Source organism: Ochotona curzoniae, unplaced genomic scaffold (assembly GCF_017591425.1).
Source record: "Ochotona curzoniae isolate NIBS_2020 unplaced genomic scaffold, NIBS_Ocur_1.0 scaffold_2453, whole genome shotgun sequence".
NCBI lineage: Eukaryota > Metazoa > Chordata > Mammalia > Lagomorpha > Ochotonidae > Ochotona > Ochotona curzoniae.
Window position 1 is genome coordinate 12,867,156 of NW_024467094.1, and position 23,109 is coordinate 12,890,264.

General features: G+C 53.6%; 1 protein-coding gene and 1 long non-coding RNA gene across 3 annotated transcripts in view; one reads left to right on the forward strand and one right to left on the reverse strand.

Moving 5' to 3' along the window:
* Positions 1 to 266: 266 nt before the first annotated feature.
* Positions 267 to 23,109, forward strand: part of SLC6A4 (solute carrier family 6 member 4) — a 37,079-nt gene continuing 14,236 nt past the window's right edge. The window contains exons 1-9 of one of the 2 annotated variants that reach the window (XM_041000276.1): positions 268 to 372; positions 13,659 to 13,839; positions 15,927 to 16,371; positions 18,419 to 18,553; positions 18,933 to 19,152; positions 20,500 to 20,638; positions 21,056 to 21,190; positions 21,545 to 21,648; positions 22,087 to 22,214. In XM_041000276.1, the coding sequence (XP_040856210.1) occupies positions 16,038 to 16,371; positions 18,419 to 18,553; positions 18,933 to 19,152; positions 20,500 to 20,638; positions 21,056 to 21,190; positions 21,545 to 21,648; positions 22,087 to 22,214 (1,195 nt within the window). In that variant the 5' untranslated portion in view covers positions 268 to 372; positions 13,659 to 13,839; positions 15,927 to 16,037. Of the gene's footprint in view, positions 373 to 13,658; positions 13,840 to 15,926; positions 16,372 to 18,418; positions 18,554 to 18,932; positions 19,153 to 20,499; positions 20,639 to 21,055; positions 21,191 to 21,544; positions 21,649 to 22,086; positions 22,215 to 23,109 lie in introns of both variants that reach the window. The other variant, XM_041000275.1, reaches the window with a different exon arrangement.
* Positions 17,297 to 23,105, reverse strand: LOC121169676. The gene is made up of 3 exons (XR_005885906.1): positions 23,073 to 23,105; positions 20,433 to 22,557; positions 17,297 to 17,393 (listed from the first exon to the last, which is right to left on the reverse strand). It is a non-coding gene; the product is annotated as an uncharacterized LOC121169676 (long non-coding RNA).

The following is a 23,109-nucleotide window of genomic DNA, read 5'->3' on the forward strand; positions in this document are numbered from 1 at the left end:
CTGCGCGCGAGTGTGCAGAGCGAGCGGTGCGTGGGTCTGAGTGAGAGTTGTAGCTTCGAGTGCGAGTGTGGGCAAGCGTGCACGCGCGTGGGGACCGCTGGCGGGACATGCGTAAGGCCCCGTCCGCGAGTGCGGGGCACGCCTCCCCCTCCCCGCTGCAGGGAAACTCAAGTTTATTCGCCGGCACGTGACGCTGGGGCGCGGTGGCGGCTATCAGGAGATCAGACCATGTGAGGGGCTGTGAGTACAAATAGGGCTGGCACGGGCGCAGCTCGGCACAGGCGGTGGCCGCCCGGGTGCCTCGAGGGCGCCAGAGGAACCCCGCCTCCCGGCGTGCGGGACGGGGACCGGCCTCCGCACGCCCTCGGCCAGGTGGGTCCGCGCTCCTGGCCGCCTCCAGCCCACGCTTACTTTGTACAACTTCTCCACCGGTTCCTCAGGCGATCCTCGGTGCAACCCAGCCTCGAGCCCCCGGGGCCCCGGAGAGAGGGGCCGCGTGCCCGGGGACTGGGCTGCGGATTTTGCCGCCTGCACCCTCCGCTCCCTGCAAGAGCAGGTGCCCACCGCGGCCGGGCGGGGCTGAGCAGGGCACGGGGATGGTCTCGGTCGGGGAGTCCTTTGTTCACGAGGCGCGCGAGGTCTTGAGTGCGCAAAGTTGCTGGAGTTGCAGCCCGCGTTTTGGATTGGATCTTGGTGACTGGCAAGCACCAAGTGGCTGTAGGAAGGGGCGCTTTGGCGGGTGCCGGGGTTGGCACAGATGGCCGGGGAGATCTCGGAGGGACGCCTAAGTGGGTGAGGCTCGGTGCGCATGGGAGCGTTCGTGGGCAGAGTGGAGGAGCGCGCAGAACTGCAGGGGAATCCCCACTCCGCAGGACTGCGGTGCTCCTGGTGTGCGTGCGTATCTGGAGAAATGAACTTGCTCAAACTGGCTTGGCACGAACCCTGTGAAGCCCTCGCTGGGGAGTGCATCTGGTTCGGCTGCTGGGTCTTTTGCATATGGAATTGTGCCTTCTCCCAGTAGGAGTTCTGAAAAACTGGGAGGAGTAGCCTGTCTGGGAGTCTGGGACATCATAAAGGTTTTGTGTGTGTGTGCAACTTTATCCAGAAAAATGAACCAGGTCGATGGATTATTTATGAACCTGCTAGCTCTCATCATAGTAAGATGAGATCAAATATTTAATGTGTTTTGCCTTCAGTTACTCTGGAAAAATGTTTAAGAAGGCAGCCTTGGCATTTGTGTTGAGTGAGACAGAGTTTGGGGCTTTAGGAGCTCAGGCTGCTTAAAGCCTGGACACTTGGTTCGGTGTACACATTTCCTTGCGGTGTGGTGGGCGGGCGTGGCTGCCCCACCCAGGGCAGGCTCTTGCAAACTGAGCTAGTCCTGGTGGCCTGGGGTTTTGTCTCTGTCACTGAGCCTGAGTAAAAGCAGATTTCTTCACAAGTAACCAAAGGCTTTGGCTTGGATGTTTAAGCTCATTCCTACCTTCTCCTTGAAGAAATGCAAGGACCACAGGGTGGGGTGGGAGTGGCATGGTAGGGAGAGTTTCACAGAATTGGCGAGGCATCTGAGAATCCGCTTGTGTGTGTGTGTGTGTGGGGGGGAACTTTCAGAGTCATGCAAGTACCTTGACAAAACCTGGAGAGGCAGGCTGGGGAGTTTCCAAAGAGATGAGGGTTTAGGAGGTGCGCGGGACACTGCCCTGTGGAGGACTTGGCTGCCACCCTCCACACCTCCCATCAGAGAGAGGCAGCTGATGCCTGCAGGTGAGCCAGGACGTGGCTGCCCCCTCCACGCTGTCTTTGTCCACTGTCATGGCTGGAAAGAACAGGGGCAGGGCGGCCTGCAGAAGTTAATTTTACTTTGGCCCCAATGAATCAACAGGATATGGTGATGACTTGACTTTTCCTCTAGGAGTTGGGGGGCCTAGAGGAATGACAATATGGTTGTCTTTGCTGCTGTGGGAGAGGGAACTGGGAACTTCCCAATCCCCAACACGTTGGCTAACCCCTCTCTCTAGCAGTCCCTGAAGGAGGCCAGGCTGGCCTGCTTAGCCTGATCCCTGGGTCCCTGCTGATGTATCCTATAGGCGCAGATCAAAGCTGTGTTAAAAAAAAAACACAAGTCAAAATGATGGTGCAGAAAAGTCCTGGCAGCGAGGCTGAGCCCCGATGTGGCTGTCAGGTCAGGGTCTCGTCTGCTGGATGCCAAGCTCGACTGTGCCTCCCCTGATCCAGCCAGCACGGGCTGTTCCCTGCTCATGCCTGGCCTTGTGCTGACAGAAGTGACCTCAAGGCAGTGCTGGGCTCAGCTGGCCTTCACTGCCCCAAGAGGTGGGATGTTGACCGCATGGCTGCATAATCCAGCAGCGTCCCCAAGGCCGTGTCTGCCAAGGCTGAGGTTCCACCCCTTCTCCTGAGGAACCAGTTCCTGGGTCTCACCCGGCTAAACCACAGCTGGAAGAAATTTGAAGACCTGACAGCTCTCTCTCCAGGCAGGCCTCAGGTAATGAGCCCAGAGATGAGTTACCCTTGGGCAAGGCATGAGCCCTCCCAGGGACAGCACGGCCAGGCTGGGCTGAGCTGCTACCCCAAGTCAGGTTCACAGGTCTGTGATGCCAGCCCCGGGCCCGCAGGCACTGGCCAGGGAGGTCTCCTGCCTGAGGTCCAGTTCTTCCTGTCGTCATTCAAGACAGGAAGGATACCTGAGAGAAGGGCGGCACCGAGAGCAGCTGGGTCAAGAGCCGGCTGTGTGCTCTGGGAGGATCCCTGGTCCCTGGGCTGGGGACCTGCCGCGGCCCCCCCACCTTGCTGTGTTTTCGTGTGGTCTTTCTGGGCGTCTTCGAGGAGCAAGGTGTGCATTGCCTTGGTTACTGAGCTGCTGGAGTGCACCAAGCGACTTAAGGAAAAAGTTGTCAGCTGAAACTGGAATTTGCCTCACTCTGGGTCCCTTGGCTGTGGGGGATGTGGAAGGGCCTGAGGGGTGACCTGTGCAGCCCAGGGGCTCAGCAGGGCTCGCCTGGGGCTCTCACGGCACAGCCAGACCCAGACCTTGAGCTTCACAGTGCAGTTCCTTTCTTTCCCCTGTTAAGGGCAAGGTGAGTCACCTTTCAAATGCCAAGCGAATGAGCTGGCCCTGGGCTCAGAGGACAGGACCTGGGCTGCGGACGGGGAAGGACTGGAGGGGAGGGCACCCTCCCAGGTGGCTGGGCTGATTTGGGGTCACCCAACACCTATCTGGATCTGGGGGCTGACAGTTTTTCTTTCCCCCAGTTTCTGAACAACTTTACAAAGTCAGAGCTCCAGTTCGGCAGATGTTAAAGTTTTGTCCTATTTGTGCACAAGGTTGCTGTCTCTAGATGCGTCTAATTCTTACATATGCATACAGACACACTTGGACTTCCAATTTTTTATTATTATTACATTGCATTATGTGACACAGTTTTATAGGTACTGGGATTTCCCCTCCCTCCCCAAACCCTCCCCCCATGGTGGATTCCTCCACCTTGTTGCATTACCTACCGCAGTTCAAGCCCAGTTGAGATTCTTTCATTGCAAGCATGTACCAAGCATAGAGTCCAGCATCTTATTGTCCAGATAAGTACAACGGCTTGTTGGGGAGACCATCTCTGGTCTGCAGGTAGAGCCAGCAGAGTATCATCCCGATCAATTAACATCAGCAACAATTTATAACGTTATGGAATTAATTGACATAGTATTGAGTAACCAATGTGTTAAAAAAAAAGCATGTTCTTAACCATATCCTGTGACTGCTTCATTGACATTTCAATTTTAGTTTATATACAACGGGGTTCTATACATCTTAAAATGGCTATAGATTACTGTTCAGCTGTCTTGTGTCTATTTTCATGATCATATTTAGCATTATATAGCGTTGAAGCATAATTTTGCTGAACCTGGCTGTTTTTTGGGCAGTCTAGACTGGCTTATAACTCTAACAAGGCATATGTCAACAGTTTAGGTGCAGAACAGTTTTAGGAGGGATGTGTAGAGAAATCTTCAATACCCTAGTGAGGAGTAACTTATCTTCGTGTCCTACCTAGTAAGGTATAAGTGAATTCACGCTGACCATTTCCTGTCTGATTCTAAGCCTTCCTTGTTGTTCTGTCTGATTCTAGATTTTTGTTTGGTTGGTTATTTGTTTGTTTTGAGGGGTGTCCAAAGCAACCCTGATGGTCATTGCAAGAGAGGGTGGGGACCCCAAGTTGGAACCAAGTGAGGACCAGACAGAGCTCCTCTCCCTAGTCCCGAAGGAAGTTTACTGTTCTGTTTCTGCGGACTGCTCGGGGCTCCTGGCTGTTGTTCTGATGCCCTTGGATCCTGCAAGGGAGGATTTGGGCTTCTTCCATTCCACGTGGTAGATCCAACCGGGAGTGGATGACCTCAGAGTTCTCGGCCTCCGAAGGCACACCAATTCCCCGTGGTCTCCTTGGCGGTTGGGATGTAGTCCTTGGTGCCCGTACTGATAGTCCTTGGTGAGGATCCGGGAGTCTTCAGGTTTGGGATACAAGCCTCCTCCTGTTGGACTTTCAATATTTAGCTCTGTTTTTTTTTCTTCATGCTTTTGTGGGTACTTCCAAAAGTTCGTGGGATGTAGAATTAAAAGATAAGTTTATTTTGGTCTGGAGATGTTTTGAAATCCATGCATAGTTTTTCGATAATATTCATTTTCCTTGAACTTTTTGAAGATCTGTCCTACAGAATTGGATTTACTGTGCACTTAGTAGAAGGATACAACTTATGTGTAATTTTTTCCATGGGCTCTGTAAGAGTTTAGTTCACTCCCCAAGTAGTCTCAATGGCTGGAACTGAGACAATCTGAAACCAGGAGCCAGGAGCTTCTTCCGGGTCTTCTGTGCAGGTACAGGGTCTAAGGCTTTGAGCCATCCTCCACTGCTTTCCCGTACCACAAACAGGGAGCTGGAAGGGAAGTGGATCAGCTAGGATAACGAACCAGTCCCCATATGGATGCTGGCACATGCAAGGCAAGGACTTTAGCCACTAGGCTACCACGCCAGGCCCTAAAAATAAATTAAAAAATAGTAATAAAATAAAAATCCACATGGCTCTGGGTAGAGAAAGGCTCCCTAGTCCTGATGTAAGAGCAGGGTCCCCTTGTGACCATCACAGCCACGTGGCCTCCCACCCACCTCCGCAACTTCCTGCTGCCTCTCCAATTCCACCACGATCCCTTTCTCCCCTCCTCTCTCCCCCCATGTCCAGTCCCCGCAGGTGGACCCAGCTCTCCCCTTCATCCTTGCACTGGGGTGTGTTCCTTCTCCTCTGTTCCCACCCCTCCCCCTGCCATCCCACGCTGGAGGCCTAATCATGTCTTTTTCACACGCATGCCATCTTAGGATAGTCCTGTGAATGAGACTGTGACAAGCTGTGTTTGGACATGCTCCTGTGGGTCTGTTCTTGATCCGTGCTTTGTTTAACAGACGAGCACCGTGCCGCAGGAGGGGTTAGGAGACATGACCCTCCTAAGCCCCTGCCTGGCCTAGCACATCCCCTGCCCTGTGTTCCCAGTCGCTCTCCCGGCTTGTACCTGCCTGGATATGAGGCTGCTTACGAAGGTTTGTGGGAACATGCAGTTCAGGTGGTTAAGATGTTGCTTGGGACACCCTTAATGTGGATAGGAGCTGTAGTTCAAGTCTTGGCTGCTCCACTTTTGACCCAGCTTCCTGCTGGTGCGTCCTGGAGTGCAATGGATGACAGCCAGGAACCCAGGCTCCTATCAGCACACGGGAGACTGCATATGGCTTCGTGCTCTGAGCATTAGCTCAGCCCAGCCCCTGCTACTGTGGGCATTTGGGATGGAAGATCTCTCTTACTCTGCTACTCTGCTTCTTGTAGCTGAAAATAAGAAATAACAGTAAACAGTAAAAAGATGAATTGATTCAAGACACTTCTGCAATACATGTGGCTTCTTCATCATGTGCATTTTTCATAAAGCTTTTGAAGTCCCCTTGGATGGATGTCACAGCAACGAAGTGGAGCACCCGATGGTAATAGGTTGTGAAGTTAGGAAAAACATGGCATGGAATTTGTTGTTTTGAAGATTTGTTTCTTTTTATTTGAGAGGCATATTTACAGGGAGGAGGGACAGAAAAAGATCTTCCACCCGCTGGTTCACTCCCCATGTGGCTACCAGCCAGGAGCTTCCTGCAGGTCTCCCATGTAGGTGCAGAGCCCAAGGCCTTGAGCCATCCTCTGCTTTCCCATGCTCCAGGCAGGAAGCTGGGTCAGAAGTGGAGCAGCTGGGACTCAGACCAGCCCCCATATGGATGACGGTGCAGCAGGCAGAGCCAGCTTGCTAAGCCACAGCGCTGGCCCTGACATGCATGTTGTTACTAAGCCCTGAAAGACGCCTCCCTGAGAGCGCTGGGTGAGTCGGCTTCCAAGTCCTGCTCTGCTTAGGCTTAGTCTTCCTCAGGAGCCAGAAAGCTGAAAGAAATGACTGGCTGATGCTGTCCACGGGCCAGAGTGAGGTATTTGTCATGCTTTCCTTCCCAGCAGTCCGTAGGAGCTAGTGTGTGTGTGTGTGTGTGTACACACCCGTAACTGGTTCACTTTTCAGATTCCTGTGACTACTCCAGCTGGGAGCCAACACTCAGTCACTGGAAGCCAATGCTGTGTTGTCATCGGCTGCCTCCCACGGTCTGCCCGGCAGGAAGTGCAGTCAGGAGCTGGGTCTCCACCGCAGAATGCAGCTTTCCCCCAAACTCCAGTGCCATGAAGTAGGGACTTAAAAAAAAATTTTTTTTTTAATTTGAAAAGCGGAAAAACAGAATGAGAAGGAGCAAGTGAGAGCAAGCTAGCTTCCGTCCTGGTTCATGTCCCAAATGACCACAACAGCCATAACTGAGCCAATCCAAAGCCAGGAACCAGGAGCCTCTTCTAGGTCACCCACACGGGTGCGAGTCATCCTTTGAGCCATCCTTGACTACTTTCCCAGGCCACAAGCAGGGAGCTGGTTGGAAACTGGAGCAGCTGGAATACAAACTGGCGTCTGTATGGGACAACGGTGCAGCAGGCAGAGCTAGCTTGCTAAGCCGCAGTGCCGGTCCTGACATGCACGTTGTTACTAAGAGCCTGGGCCAGTCGGCTCCCTTGTCCTGCTCCGCTCAGGCTTAGCCTTCCTCAGGAGCCAGACAGTGCAGATGAACACGTGACTTGTGGTCAGCCCCTCCTCCTGCCTGCGGCAGCTAGCATGACAGTGCTGGGCTGTGCAGCGTGCGGATGGCTCGTTCGTCTCTGGTGCTGTGTCTAGTTCACTTACCAGCAGTGAGTGGAGTCAGGTGTAGCTAAGGCCCAGCCTGCAGGTGAGTGTCTAAACCCAACATCACGTGGTGCATTCTTCTTTGCCTTTTTTCTTTTTATGTTTTAAGATTTTATTTTTAGTGGAAAGGTAGATTTTACAAGGAGAGGGAGACAGAGATCTTCCATGCACTGGTTCACTTCCCAAGTGGCCACAATGGCTTTTTTTTTTTTTCTTAAGAAGGACGGGTTGATTTGAAAGGCAGAGGGACAGAGGTCTTCTGTCCTGGTTTACTCTACAAACGGCCACAGCAGGCCTGGAACCCCGCCTGGGTCTCCTACATGGTAGGGTTCCAAGCACCTTGGCAGGGGTGTTAGCAGGGAGTGGGGTTGGGAGCTGAGCACACTGGCTCGGGGAGGCTTCTTGAACTCTGCCGTTCTAGTCTGCGGCTGCTGTTGAGCTCTTCCCTGTGTACAGCAGGCATTCCTGGTGGGTGAGGCGGGAGGGCCTTGCCCCTCACTGGAAGCCTGGCCCCATCTGACCTGAGCCTCCTGTCCTGGGGGTCGGCCAACACTGCAGGTTGGGTGCCTGTGGTCCCATCCAGCAAAGCCAGAGGAGAATGCGTGGGCTGAGAGCCACGCAGAGCCCACGCCAGCCACACCAGCCATGCCAGCCAGCGAGTCTGAGTCCTGGCCCAAGGTGCAGCCCTGCGTGCAGGGTCATTAGTGATGTGTGATGATCAGCGAGTGATCATGGAGTAGAGAGGAATATGGGGAAGCTCATGGAAACTCAGTCCAGGCCTCGAAGGGAACGGGGAATGGGAGGGATGGGAGGCACAGAGCAGGGACGTGTGTCATGTGTTTGGTGGCCCCCTGCCCCTGAATAACTGTTGGGTGCTTGTTGGCAATGTGGATTCCTGTGGGTTGGTTTTGTGGCATAATACATGGCACACAGGCATCCTGTTTGAGTCCTGGCTGTTTCATTTTCTTTAAGATTTATTTTTATTGGAAATGCGGATCAGATTTATGAAGAGAAAGAATAAGATTTCCCATCCACTGGCTCACTCCCCAAAGGTCCTCACTGGCCAGAACTGAGCCAATCTGAAGCCAGGAACTTCCTCCAGGTCTCCCACATGGGTGCAGGGTCCCGAGGCTTTGGGCCGTCCTCCACTGCTTTCCCAGGCCACAAGCAGGGAGCTGGATGGGAAGTGGAGCAGCCAGGCCATGAGCTGATACCACATGGGATCGCAGTATCTGCAAGGTGAGGATTTAGCCATTGAGCCACCGTGCCTGGTCCGGCCACTCCACTTTCCATCCGGGATCCTGCTAGAGCAACTTGGAAAGCAGCAGAGGATGACCCAAGGCCTTGGACCCCTGAACTCAGGAGGAAGAACCAGAAGAAACTCCTGGCCCAGGTGTGAATGCTGTTGTCATTTGGGAGTGTTAGCTGAGGCTGGAAGATCTCTGTCCCTCCTTATCTCTAACTCTGCCATTCAAATAAAAATGTTTATTTTCAGTGATGATTTCATGGCGCTGAGTTAGAAGCTGTGGGCCTTCAGGCTGCTCGTGGGGAGGCTCAGGCAGGTCCCGGGGAGCCCAGAGCTGTGGGCCGCGTGGCACTCGGGCTGTGAGGCTGGCAGGCTTCCTTGTCCTCGACAGAGGGAGGCAGGAAAGCAGGGGGCTGTCCTCTACTGCCTTCCCAGGCCACAAGCAGGGAGCTGGATGGGAAGTGGAGCCCCCAGGACTTGCACTGGAACCAGTGCATTGATCGGGTATGCCGCCCTTGCTAACGGTGGTATGACCTGCTCTGCCACAGGCCCCTGAGCAGGAATAACAATGTATACTCTCACACAGGAGGAAACAAGGGCTCTAAGAGCTCACGTGACCTAGCCAGGCCGCTGGCCAGTCGGTGCTGAACCCCGTGGTCCCAGTGTAAATGAGGGACAGAGTAAGAGCTGTGGGCTGGTGACCCAGGAAGGGGCAGGAGCCCAGGCATGCCATCCACGCCTTCCTAACCCAAGTCCATTTTTGCTTACTGAAACCAGAATGAACAGTGCATCGGGCCAACCGTGGGCGATCCTGCCTGTCCCAGCTGGCAGGGCCTTAGGTTTGAGCTCGGGGCTGTCGCCAGCCCAGGCAGGGGACACTCGGGCCTGAGGCTTTTACTCTTTATGATGCCACCTGTCCCAAGTGGTCCCAAGGATGCCAGACCATTTCACGCCCCTCCGGATCATTTTTTCCTAAAAACAATCATTTGGGTAAAGCAATGGAGGACTTCATTTGTAGCCTTGGCGTACCCCCATACAAGCACATTTTCTCAGCCCCCTTCACTTAGACCCTGAAGTTATCTGCTTCAAAGGCCCATTGGGAGTCCCTGTGGCTTCTGACCTGTGACACAGTATGCTAGGGCACCCTGTAGCCTGGCCACACGTGAACCAGCGCTCCCCACTCAGGCCTGTGAGGAGCGAGTGGGGGCCCTGTGGCAAAAGGGCAACAGCAGAACAAGAGAGGTGTGTTAATTTTTTTTATAAAGATTTATTTTTATTATTTTTTTATTGGAAAGGCAGATATACAGAGAAGAGAGACAGAGAGGAGGATCTTCCATCCAATGATTCACTCCCCAAGTGAGCGCAACAGCCAATGCTATGCAGATCCGAAGCCAGGAGCCTCTTGCGGGTTTCCCAAGCAGGTGCAGGTTCCCAAAGCTTTGGGCCGTCCTCTGCTGCTTTCCCAGGCCACAGGCAGGGAGCTGGAAGGGAAGCGGGGCCGCTGGGATAGAACCGGCGCCCATATGGGATCCTGGGCGTGCAAGGCGAGGACCTTAACCACTTGCGCCACCACGCTGGGCCCATGTGTGTTAATTTTTAAAAGTTTTCTTTTAGGGGTCTGGCATGGTAGCCTAGTGGCTAAAGTGCTTGCCTTGCATGCACTGGGATCCCATATGGGTGCTGGCTCTAATCCCTGTGTCCCCACTTCCCATCCAGCTCCCTGCTTGTGGCCTGGGAAAGCAGTGGAGTATGGCCCAAAGCCTTGGGACCCTGCATCCATGTGGGAGACCTGGAAGAGGCTCCTGGCTTCAGATTAGCTCAGCTGCATCCATTGCAACCACTTGGAGTGAACCAGCAATGGATAGATCTTCCTCTCTGTCTCTCCTCCTTCTGTATGTCTGACTTTACAATAAAAATAAATCTTTTAAAATATATATTATATTTGAAAGGCAGAGTTAGAAAAGCAGAAAGGGCTTCTATCTGCTGTTCACTCTCTAAGTGGCTGCAGTCACCAGAGCTGAGCCAATCTGAAGCCAGGAGCTTCTTCCACATCTCCCACATGAGTTTGGGGTTCCAAGGACTTGGGCCGTCCTCTGCTGCTTTCTCAGACACATTAGCAGGGAGCTGGGTGGGGAGTGAAGCAGCTGGGGCTCAAACCAGTGCCCATATGGGATGCTGGTGATGCAGGGGGAGCCTTAGCTGCCCGTTGCTCTGTTTCTGATCCAGCTTCCAGTTATGTATAAGCAGGAAGGCAACAGGTGATGGTTCAAGTCCTTTGGTCCCTGCCACCGCTGTGGGAGATCTGGCTCCTGGGATTCCAGGCTGCTGGCTTCAGCCCTGTGCGCTGCTGGCAGGCTTTCGGGGAGGGAAGCAGTAGGTGGAAGAGTTCTGTCTTCCAGGTAAATAAGAATGTTATGGGTGTGTCTCCTTTTGAGAGGCTCCCCACCTCCCAGCTCTCTCTCGGGAGGTGCTTTCTCCTTCCCTGCTCACCTAGTCCTTTCGCAAATAAACTTTTCTGTCTGAAAAAAAAAAAATTCTGAGACAGACACACCTGAGGGCAGCTTTGGAGCCGGAAATGAGGGACCAGTTTGCTGCCCGCAGCCCGTCCACCTGAGGCTCTGTTGGGATGAGCAGCAGGCACTCCGTGAAGCCGCAGCTCCCTTGTTGAAGCTCCGTGTGGTTTTTCTTTCATTCCGTCTTCTTTGTCAGAGTATGATCTTGTACCACGAACTCTATGTAGACAGGGCTGTGCCTGTCTTGTCCCGGAGGGAACAGAGCACAGGGCAGGTGCACACAGGTACTTTGCAAGGTTTCTGAGATGGAATTAAAACCCAAGTTTAGGGCCCGGCGCGGTGGCGCAAGTGGTTAAGTCCTCGCCTTGCACACCCGGGATCCCATGTGGGCGCCGGTTCTAATCCCGGCAGCCCCGCTTCCCTTCCAGCTCCCTGCCTGTGGCCTGGGAAAGCAGTCGAGGACGGCCCAAAGCTTTGGGACCCTGCACCTGCGTGGGAGACCCGGAAGAGGCTCCTGGCTTCGGATCGGCATAGTATCGGCCCGTTGCGCTCACTTGGGGAGTGAATCATCGGACGGAAGATCTTCCTCTCTGTATATCTGCCTTTCCAATAAAAAATAATAAAAATAAATCTTTAAAAAAAACCCCAAGTTTATTTTGGTCCAAACACATTTGAAATTGTGCATGGTTTTCGGATGAGACAGACTTTTTGAAGATCCCTTAGAGTTGTTGATTGCAATTTGTTGGTTGGCACCCAAATATCTCTAATCCCATTTCCCCAGAGGCTTGGAGAAGTGCCCTGTTGCTCAGTGGCTTCTGCTGAGTGCTTGCCGTGGCATAGGGCCAGGTTTAATGTCACCACCATGCTGGAAGGTGCTATCATTCCTATCATCTATGCTAGGTGCCTTGGGAACTTTAGACTTGCTCTGAACACACAGCACAAACTGCCGCTCGGCTATATGACCTGTAATTAATCTTATCTCCACGTCCAACCCATAATGCAGGCCGATTTTTGTTTTGTCTTTGAAAATGAAAATGGGGCATTCTGAGCTGTGAACTCCCTTGGGAGTTTGACATGTAGTGTCAAAGCCCAGAATTGCTCGGGAGATTCTTGGTTTGAGCGAGGTTGAGCCCCCAGCCTCAAGGAGCCAGGCTGGGGCTGCAGTGGCCTGCTGCTTCTTGCACTGGCTCTCCTGGCTGCAGAGTTGTGGAAGGATCAATGGAGACCTGACCAGGAGAAGTTTACATAGAGATAGTCCTTTCTTAGTTGGGGAAGAGGAGGTGGAATGAGTGAATTCATCCCCAGGGCCCAGAGCAAGCAAGGGTGTGCACGGAGGGACCAGCGTGGCCATCTGTGGCCATTGCAGCACCGTGCCAGCCCTGGCTGCGGGGCCCTGGAGTATGTCAGGTTGTCATCCCTCAGCATGCTAGCTGCTCTGCCTGAGACGGCAGCACACGTTCAAGGTGCAACAGAGGGCCTCGGGGGACTTCTCTGGCCCTGGAGCGGCAGAGTGGCTTCCTGGAGATCACAGCTGTAACACTGACCTCCTTTGCCGTCTTCCTATCCAGCAGGATAAAAATAGCTTTTGAAAAAGACCTCTCGAGAGCATCCTGGGAACCCAGCCGCCTGAAATGCTCGCTCTTGAGTGTCTGTGGGCCCGCTGGCTCTCAGCACTTGTTAGCTGCTGATCTCGGTGGAGCACGCTTGTGAGGGCTCTGGACAGAGTGGGGAGGGAGTCCTGGCCCCACAGGCAGGAGCCTGCAGGGAGAAGAGGTTGGGGGGCTTGGCCTCTGGCCCAGGGGCTCGGAGGGGGCAGTTACTCTGCTCTAATGGGCAGGGACAGAGGAGTGAGATGAAGAAATGGGGCCATGTATACCCTGTATGCTGATGGCTTTGAAGGCTGGGACCTTTATAAAAATTCACTTATTTTCACTTGGAACTCAGAATCACACAGAGACAAGGAGAGAGAGGTCTTCCATCCACTGATTAATCCCCAAATGGCTACCATGCCAGATCTGCATTGATCAGACCCAGGAACTTCTGTCTTCCATGTGGGTGCAGGGGCCCAAACATGGGCCATCCTTCATTGCTTTCCCAGGCGAACTATCAGGGAACTGGATTGGAAGTGAAGCAGCTGAGACTCAAACCAGAGCCCATATAGGATGCCAGCACTGCAAGTGGAGGGTTAATTAGCTATACCACAGTGCTAGTGCCCCCATGCCCCCTTTTTTAACCCTGAATTTTATGATCAAGAGTGGGGACATAAAGAATGCCAGAAAGCAGAGCTGCTAGGAGAGACCAAGTTATCTGAGGGACATTCCTCATGGATGTTCTTACCTCTGGGCCATTTCGGCTCCTTGATACATGTATATATATATATTTAACGTTAAAAATACTAGGGGATATTTCAGGAAACAAGAGATCTGTATTTGCTCAGAACAAAAATAGCACAGCGATGTGTAGGTGCTTCCAGGAGCTGCTCATCATGATCGCCAGCAAGTCAAGGTCAGATGTCTAGGGGAGCCGGCAAGGAGGACTCTGGGAAAATCTCCCCTCCCCCAACCCACCAACTCACACACACCTCCCGTCTGCCCTGCAGGACGCCTGGGGGAGATGGTGTAAAGTCCTGTGGCTGAGGCCCCCTTGCCTGGGCGCCCAGGTGGCCTCTGCAGCGCCCTGTCCCCCCAGGGCTGGCCCCACAGGGTGGACGAAGGTTGGGTGATGCGGCTGGCTGAGAGCTGTGATTTCAATGAGGAAGGTGGCAACATGGAAGACACAAGGTTCCTGTGGGAAATGGGGTTGCTGGGAAGGAGGAGGGGCGCCCAAGGGAAGGGGCCCGGGTCCCTTTGGGCTCTGGCCCCCGTGGCGGGCCCGTCTGTGTTTGCAGTTCGTGGGTGTTTGAATGTGGAAAACATGATGTGCAGGCCGAGTTGAGCGTGGGGCTCAGCAGGCTGCATGCCCGGAGCGTCCCCAGATCAGGTGCACTGTTGTCCTGTATACACTGATAGGTCATCTCCCTCTCTGTTTGATGATTGGTTCCCTAGGGCAGGTGCGGGAATGGTGGTTGTATGACAGCCCCCCAAGTCTGGTCCCCAGGAAGAGGAGAGCGGGGGAGGCAGGTGACGGTGAGACGGTGAGGGTTCATCTGACTCTCTCCTCTTCTGAATCTCATTCTTGCTTGAGCCAGAGACAGGGGACATCAGCTGGCAAGGGTAGAACTCAGTCTCCCCATCCCCACCCTTATTCCTTGAAGCTGTCCTCTCTCGTCATCATAGCTATTTTTGATAATAATTGATGCCTTTAAAATTTTTACTTTATAGAGAAAACAGACTGAAGAAACACAAAACTCTGCTTGCTGAGGGCTCCTGTCTGTTCTTTGCTGGTGTTCATACTGTAGTCTGCAGCTACGGGCATAAACTGCTGCTTGTGGTGGTGGTGGTGTGTATACGTTCACTTGTTCGTTGAGGCAGGAGCTGCCGACATCCTCAACCACGTGGAAGGAATTGCCAGGCTGTCCTTGGCAGCTGCCAGTTTCCTGCTCCCCCCACCCCTGCTGTCCTGCTGGCTGTGTGGCCACGCGGTCCACCTCTGCTATCCACCAGTAGGTGCGAGGTGATCCAGGCACCCGAAAATGTAATTCCCAGACTGGATTGGGAGTTGGCAAAACTGAAGCCCACAAGAAAGTGAGCAGAGACTCTGCACTGCTTGTGGCTTCCTGGTCATGCTTAGGTTTAAAGTCTTTTTTTTTTTAAGGTTTATTTATTTATTGGAAAGGCAGATATACAGAGAGGAGGAGAGACAGAGAGGAAGATCTTCCGTCTGATGATTCACTCCCCAAGTGAGTGCAACAGCCAATGCTATGCCGATCCGAAGCCAGGATCCAGGAACTTCTTCCCGGTCTCCCGCACGGGTGCAAGGTCCCAAAGCTTTGGGCTGTCCTCAACTGCTTTCCCAGGCCACAAGCAGGGAGCTGGATGGAAAGTGGAGCTGCCGGGATTAGAACCGGCGCCCATATGGGATTCGGGCACGTTCAAGGTGAGGACTTTAGCCGCTAGGCCACTGTGCCGGTTTAAAGTCTTAAAGGGCGCACATCTCTGCTCCGCGTTGGATGGCTTGGACCACAATCTTGCTGACTCGCTGCCCTTGCCTCCCAGGCCATGGCAGGGAGATAAAGGCATAGAACCCTGGCTGAGCACTCCCACACCTCCCCAAGCCAGGCTCAGGGACCCACACTCTGCTCTCTGGCTCTCCCTGCCTGCAGCCTGCTAGAGGAACAAGTGGTTTTGGCTCCAGGTCGCTGGGGAGGGGCTGAGGTGGAGTCTAGGGCCTAGTGGGACTGGCTGGGGCAGAATGGCTGTGCACAGACGGGCTGGTGCCTTCCCAGGGCTCCCCAGACCCGGGCATCGGGCAGCCTTTTCACCTCTATCCTTCATTCTTTTAAAATCCTGTCCATAGTTGATAGATCCAGTTTTGGCTGGAGAGACCCCCTCCTGCCTTGCCGACACAAGCTGCTGCCCATGTGTCCCCAGCACAGCAGCCAGGACAAGGCAGGTACTCCATAGGGCTTTGCAGTTGGCCACTGTCTCCCCTCTGCTGGGCTGCTGGTAAACTGCATGACGAGCTTGTCCTCACAGGGGGCAGGTGCGGGGGTCTGGCAGCCTGTGCAAACCTTGGTGATCTGCTGTTTGTTCTGGTTGTATTGTTTTCTTTTTAAGTGAACCTGGCTAAGTAAAATTTTATTGACTCACATGTAACATGCATTTATAATCCTCTACCTGGTGGAAAAGACCTACGAGAGGCTGACTGACACCCAACTCAAGGGACATGCCTCTGTTGACTCTGCTTTGTCCATGTGCCTTTCCAACAGCGCTCCCGGGCCCCTGACAGGAACCTCTGACAGGATTCTTGGTCCCACGTGCCGGGAACTCCATTCAGGCCCTTGGCAGATGGGCATCAGCACCGCTCACTAGCCGGCAGGATGGAGACCACACCCCTGAATTCCCAGACGGCGTGCCCGGTGGGCCAAGACAGAGAGGACTGTCGAGAAGATGCTGTGCTGCACAAGGGTGTGCCTGCAGACAAAGCAGAGTCAAGCCACATGTCCAATGGGTACTCAGGGGTTCCCAGCCCCGGGGCAGGAGATGACACTGGGCGTGCCATCTTGGGTGCCACCACCACCTTGGTGGCTGAGGCTCAAGGAGAACGGGAGACCTGGAGCAAGAAGGTGGATTTCCTCCTCTCGGTCATTGGTTATGCCGTGGACCTGGGCAATGTGTGGCGCTTTCCCTACATATGTTACCAGAATGGAGGAGGTCAGTATCACGGACTGGGACCCCGGGTGGGCTGGAAGTCATTGCAAGACCAGCAAGTGGATTGTAGGGTTTTTTCGTCCCCTGAGTAGTTTAAGTGATGAGCCTGGGAGCATGACCACTGAGGTTAGACAAATGTCTAGAAATCCAAGAGCCACAGTCGGCATGGCTGAGGTTTCCTGGGCTCTGTCGGCTGGATGAGAACGTCCCAGACCTGACCTCATGCGTTCTTAGCATCACTAGTGCTGCCTCAGGCATCCTGTGTCCCTGGGTGATGCCCTCCTGTCTGCCAGAAGTAAGGGCCCACCAGCACTGCAGTGAGTCCCTTCTCTCCTGGTAGGGAGTCCTGAGGGGTGAAAACTGCATGAGGAAGACTGGGGAGGAGCTGCGGGCTCCCAGACCCTACTGAGCTGGAGGAGGACAGAGACGGACATGGACGCAGGCCCCAAGCCTGCAGTTACCAATCTGAGCGCAAACCTAGCATGGCATGCATGGGATTGGATTTTTGGGGTCAGAGACCAGATCTTGCCCCTCTTTGTACTCCGAAAGCCTTCAGAGCTGTGGATGGTGGATTTGTAGGCCTGAGTGGGAAGCAGGTGGCAGCTGAACGGGGCAGGAGTAGAGAGTGGGAATGGCTTCTGTGATAAAACTGTACCTGTCTGTCACACTGAGTGTCAAATCAGCCTATTTATTTTTGGACAGTTTCAACAATAGATTCGGGCAGGCTAGCAAACAGACTTAAGGATAAGTCATTTGTGTCACCCTCATTTCTTGTAGCTGCACCTGCATCTCTGATATGGCCCTTGGGAAGCCCAGTTTCCTGCCTGGGAGGACTCGGGGCCAGAATCACGTTATCTCCAGGCTGGGAGGATCCACCTTTGAGCATCACAGGATGTCTGGGTCCAGGGCAGGTTCCCCCTCAGCTGACCGCTGGATGGTTCCTCAGTTTCCATCCAGCAGCCAGGTGGAAACAATCCTCGTAGCCACACCTGCAAAGGTGGCTTGCACAGGATTGTTCTGGCCTGCTGGCATGAGGGTAATAAAGCTAAGTTACCCCATTTGGAAGACTGGGCTCCTGGTCTGGGGGGGGGGGCCCAGGAATCTGGGTTTGAGGTGTGTATGTATGTGTTCTTTGAAAGACAGATTTACAGGGCCCGGCGCGGTGGCACAGTGGTTAAAGTCCTCGCCTTGCATGCCCGAGATCCCATGTGGGCGCCGGTTCTAATCCCGGCAGCCCCGCTTCCCTTCCAGCTCCCTGCCTGTGGCCCGGGAAAGCAGTCGAGGATGGCCCGAAGCTTTGGGACCCTGCACCCACGTGGGAGGCCCGGAAGAGGCTCCTGGCTTCGGATCTGCATAGTATCGGCCCGTTGCGCTCACTTGGGGAGTGAATCATCGGATGGAAGATCTTCCTCTCTGTATATCTTCCTTTCCAATAAAAAAATAATAAAAATAAATCTTTATAAAAAAAAAAGACAGATTTACAGAGAGCTGGAGACCATCCACTGGTTTACTCCCCAAACAGCCACAATATCTGGAGCTGAGCTGATCCAAAGCCAGGAGCTTCTTCTGTGTCTCCTACATGGGTGCAGGGTCCCGAGGTCCTGAGCCATCCTCTGTTGCTTTCTCAGGACATAAGCAGGGAACTGAATCAGAAGTGGAACAGCCAGGACTAGAACCAGCACCTATCTGGGAGGCTGGTGCTGCAAGGTAGAGGATTAGCCTGTTGAGCCAGAGCAGTGGCCCCTGGGTTTGAATTTTTCCACTCACCAGTGACCATAGTGTGTGACCAGTCAAAGAACCTTGGCTCTGAGCCTTATCCTGCTATGGGAGCATGTCGGAGATCAGAGAGAAGTTATCTTGAGCTTCTCTGGATGTCACAATACCATAGCTTGAGGCAAAGCACCAAGACCAGGAAGCAAGGTGGGCAACAGGGCTGGCCGGCAGGGTGGCTGACACAGCAGGTGGCTTTATGACCCCGCAAGTGGCTGTGTCCAGAGCTGTCTTAGGATGGGCATGGGTAGGTACTGAGATTGCCTTTTGTCTGCCGCAGGCGCGTTCCTCATCCCTTACACCATCATGGCCATTTTTGGGGGGATCCCACTGTTCTACATGGAGCTTGCGCTGGGCCAGTACCACCGGAATGGATGCATTTCCATATGGAGGAAAATCTGCCCAATTTTCAAAGGTACCTGAGGGTGTTGGGTGGACCTGATGTTCATCCCTGGGTGGGAGCTGGGTACCCTCCCCCAGAATCTGTCAGGCCTTGGAGGCATCTGTCAGAGAACCTGAGCAAGTTTTTGACTCCTCAAGTAATATGAAGTTGTCAGTAGGTGGCAATAAAAGTAAGCTGAAGTGAATTCACATACTAAAGCAGGAAACCTCACAAACACACATGGGTAACAGACTGCATTGCCACTTTCCAGCTCCTGGGGTCCTTGGGGGCAATGGAGTGATGGTGGCTCCCACTCTTGCCCCTCCCACAGTGTGTGGAGTTCTGTGCCCTGTCTTACCCTCTCCCTGTCGGGCTGCCCACTGAACTTGGCCTTCCTCCCCCACCTCCCCAGGGATCGGGTTTGCCATCTGCATCATTGCCTTTTACATCGCCTCCTACTACAACACCATCATGGCCTGGGCACTCTACTACCTCATCTCCTCCTTCACGGACCAGCTGCCCTGGACTAGCTGCCAGAACGCCTGGAACACTGCCAACTGCACCAACTACTTCTCAGAGGACAACGTCACCTGGACGCTCCACTCCACGTCCCCAGCAGAGGAGTTCTACACGTAAGCGAGGAGCGCTCTGCTAAGGGCAGACCACACCCCTGGGATTCAGTTCCTAGAAGGGCTGGTCAACTCTCTTCCAGCAGGCTTTTGAAAGATGAGGCCATCCAGTGTTAGGGGAACTAACAGGAGTGAAGAAGTGGTGGGGCTGGTCCCCAGGCAGGATAGGGAGTTGGGAAGCATTTAAATTTTTTTTCACTTGAGGGCCTTGGGCGAAGGCTCAATGGCTAAATCCTCACCTTGCAAAAGCTGGGATCCCATATGGGCGCTGGTTCATGTCCCAGCTGCCCCACTTCCCGTCCAGCTCCCTGCTTGTGGCCTGGGAAAGCAGTTGAGCAGCAGCAGCTCCTGGGTCCTGATCGATTTCAACTCTGGTTGTTCTGGTCATTTGGGGAGTGAACCAGCAGATGGAAAATTGTTCTCTCACTCCTTGTCTTTGTAAATCTGATTTGCCTTTCCAATAAAAATAAATGTTTTCTTTTTCTAATTTGAAAGACAAATATTTTACCTGCTGGTTCAGTCCTCAACTGATTGTGAGGGCCAGAGCTGGGCTGATCTGAAGCCAGGAGCTTCTTCAGGATCTCCTACATATGTGCAGGGGCCCAAGGACTTGGGCTATTTTCCACTGCTTTCTTAGTCCATAAGCAGGGAGCTTGATGGGAAGTGGAGCAGCTGGGACATGAACCGGTGTCTATATAGGAAGCTAGCACCACAGGGGTGGCTTTGACTGCCCTGACACTATGCCTGCCCCACAGTTGGGGAGCTTTCCCCAACTGTGCTTCATAATTTGGCTTCCCTGGTCTGTCCTTGTGCGCCAACATGCTCAATATGATCCCCTCCCCTCCTTCACAATGCAGAAAGTCTCGCTGGGTTCTTCTTTCAGCCAGCTGCCATGGAAGTAATGTGTCCATGCTTCTTGAATAGTTTGAAACTATTTGAGTAGTTTCTGGTTTAATGTGTTGGCTCTATCCAAGGGCATAAAGTCACACTTGAAGAAGTCACATACTTGAATAAAATATTTTTTAATGCTGGAAGTTCAGGTACGGGAGCTACGTTGGGGTATGGGAGTACATCTGCAACCCCTACATACAAATCTTCGTGCAGGCAAAGACTAACCATCATGGTGGCCATGGGGACCCAGCTCACAGCCAGCAAAGGAACACTTGGGAAGTCAACTTTGGGCCAAACACTGTTGCAGGGCAGTTGGTCCAGTGTGGGCAGGGCTGGTGCCAGTCCTTCCTAAAACACTGGCCATTTGGTCCCTGTGGTGCAGAGTCCTTTACCTGCAGGCACCTCCTGGAGGTGTTGCTGTGTGGGTGCTCAGGCCGTTGTCTGGGTCTTCCCCTGCAGGCGCCATGTCCTGCAGATCCACCGGTCAAAGGGCCTCCAGGCCCTGGGCGGCATCAGCTGGCAGCTGGCTCTCTGCATCCTGCTCATCTTCACCGTGATTTACTTCAGCATCTGGAAAGGTGTCAAAAGCTCCGGCAAGGTGAGCCTGGCAGACAGGCGTGGTGTCCTTTAACACCACACATATTCTGTGATGCTCAGTTTACATGTTAGGAAGTTCTGGAAATGGGTTTATCTCAAGAGCCATGACCTCATTTATTCTTCAAAGTTCCTATAGCTTGTTCCTATACACTACTGTCACAGTAGCAGCAGTGGTCACTGACCTAGGCATGGCTCATTCTTTTGCTTCCCCCAAGATCTTTTCCCCATTTCCTAGACCTGCTGCTGGCTCAACGCTGGCCACACTGTCAGCGCTCTGTCCCTCTCTGAAGCCTGTGGTCTTTCTTCCATGACACCTTTAACCCTACAGCGACAGGAAGGCACAGAGCTTCAGCATGACGCTGACCCCCGCCCATCTCTACCCTTGTGTGTGGATGACCTGTTTCCACTGTGCTTCCAGGTGGTGTGGGTGACAGCCACCTTCCCATACATCATCCTGTCCATCCTGTTGGTGAGGGGCGCCACTCTCCCAGGAGCCTGGAGAGGTGTTCTCTTTTACCTGAAGCCCAACTGGCAGAAGCTCCTGGAGACGGGGGTAAGACAAAAAGGGGGTTGGGGGTGTCATTTTACTGAATGAAGCTAGTCCTTCTCTGAATAGGACAGTAGGGATACATGAAATGCAGTGTCAGTGTGCAACCTGTGCTCATGCTTTACACCAGAAAGACAAGTGTAAACACTACAGCTGAGTCCACAGGATGGGTTGATGACTAAAGGGAGAGAAATTGCATGTATTTGCACTTGCCATGTGGCCATCCCTGGACTGAGCCTCCAAAGCTAGTTTTCCTTCTCTCTGAACAGCCACTTCAGTGCTGAGGTGTGCTGGGCTGGCAGTGCCCAGTGCAGTCCTCTCACCCCCATGCCTATGCCCTTCCCCACTGCTTTCTTCCAGGTGTGGGTGGATGCCGCTGCTCAGATCTTCTTCTCTCTAGGCCCAGGCTTTGGGGTCCTGTTGGCTTTTGCAAGCTACAATAAATTCAACAACAACTGCTATCAGTGAGTATCAAGAGCCTCCCCCACCCTGGCCTGAGCAAAGCCTAAAAGAGTGAGTACAATTCCGTCAGTGTGGAGGAAGGCTACCTCTGACCCCGGTCTCCAAGCTGGCTGGGCTCAGATGATAACTGCCCATCAAGGGTGTCATGGGCTCCTGGACAGTTCACCCATGGCCACAGCACACTCCCCCTGCCCACATCAACCTGTCCTTGTCCCCAGGTATGTGTGTGATCACAGCAATTGGTGCTTCCAACCCACGAGGCTGGACTTCGGAAGGCAGGGAGGGAACAGGCTTGGGACTCTCCAAGCACAGTCTCTGGCCCAGCCAGGCCAGGCCAGCTTAGCAGGGCAGACAGACAGACAGACACACACACACACACACACACACTTTACAGGTTCCCCACCTCGGAACTGTCTCACCCTTTCCATTTTCTGCTGCAGAGATGCCCTAGTTACCAGCGTGGTGAACTGCGGGACAAGTTTTGTTTCAGGATTCGTCATCTTCACGGTGCTGGGGTACATGGCAGAGATGAGGAATGAAGATGTGTCTGAGGTGGCCAAAGATGCAGGTAGGGCCTCAGGGTCTACACAGATATCTCACTATTGAATCATTTCTAAATGTCCCCTTAACATTATCCAAAGGTTTGGGAGACACACACGCCTTGGACATCTTGTCCCTTCCATGTGGTCAGGCCATGCGAGCGGGAAGGGTAGGTGAGGCAGCTTCCTGGCACACCCAGGACTCGATGGGGCTTTCCATGGCTCTTGGGCCTGAAAATGACTTGGTTGATGGCTTTGAATCCAGCGGGGTAGGGTCCTGGGATGGGTGCAGTCTACTGGCCAAACAAGGTGAGTCCTCAGAGCTGCCCTTGTGGAAATAGAGCAGGCAGCTGGTGTGGCTGCTGTTCTGTCCTGGAAGGTTTCCATGAAAAAAAAAAGGGCAACAAAGGCTGAGAAAGTGGGGAGGAGACCTACTGCCTGGAGCCCAGGGTGCTGTTGCAAACACACTGGTGCCTTTGGCCTGCTGTGGTGCTGACTTGACCAGCCCTGTATCCCTAACAGCAGCACTCCTGGCTGGCCTGTAAGAGGCAGAGGACATGTCTCTCATACTACCCACTGGGACTGTATGTTAGCAGGAGGTCACTGTAACAAAGTCCCCTTCCCCACTAGGAAAAGAAACAACACCTCCTCCTCCTCTGAATCAAAAGGTCTCAAAGCCTGCTGAAGGCTGGGCAACCTTACAAAGAGCAGTGGTGGGGTAGTGGGAACTCGTCCCTGGGCACAGCCTTGCTAGTCGGAGGGTCCCTGGGGATGTGTCCTGAACACCCCCTGGTTGAGGGCACACAATTTTGAGGATGTTGGGGTGGCCAGGTAAATGTGTGTGGGGTGTGAGGAGGCAAAGTGCTAGGTTCCCATGAAAGCCTCACCTGTACCGTTGGGGTGGCTAAGTCTTGTAGTTTGGCA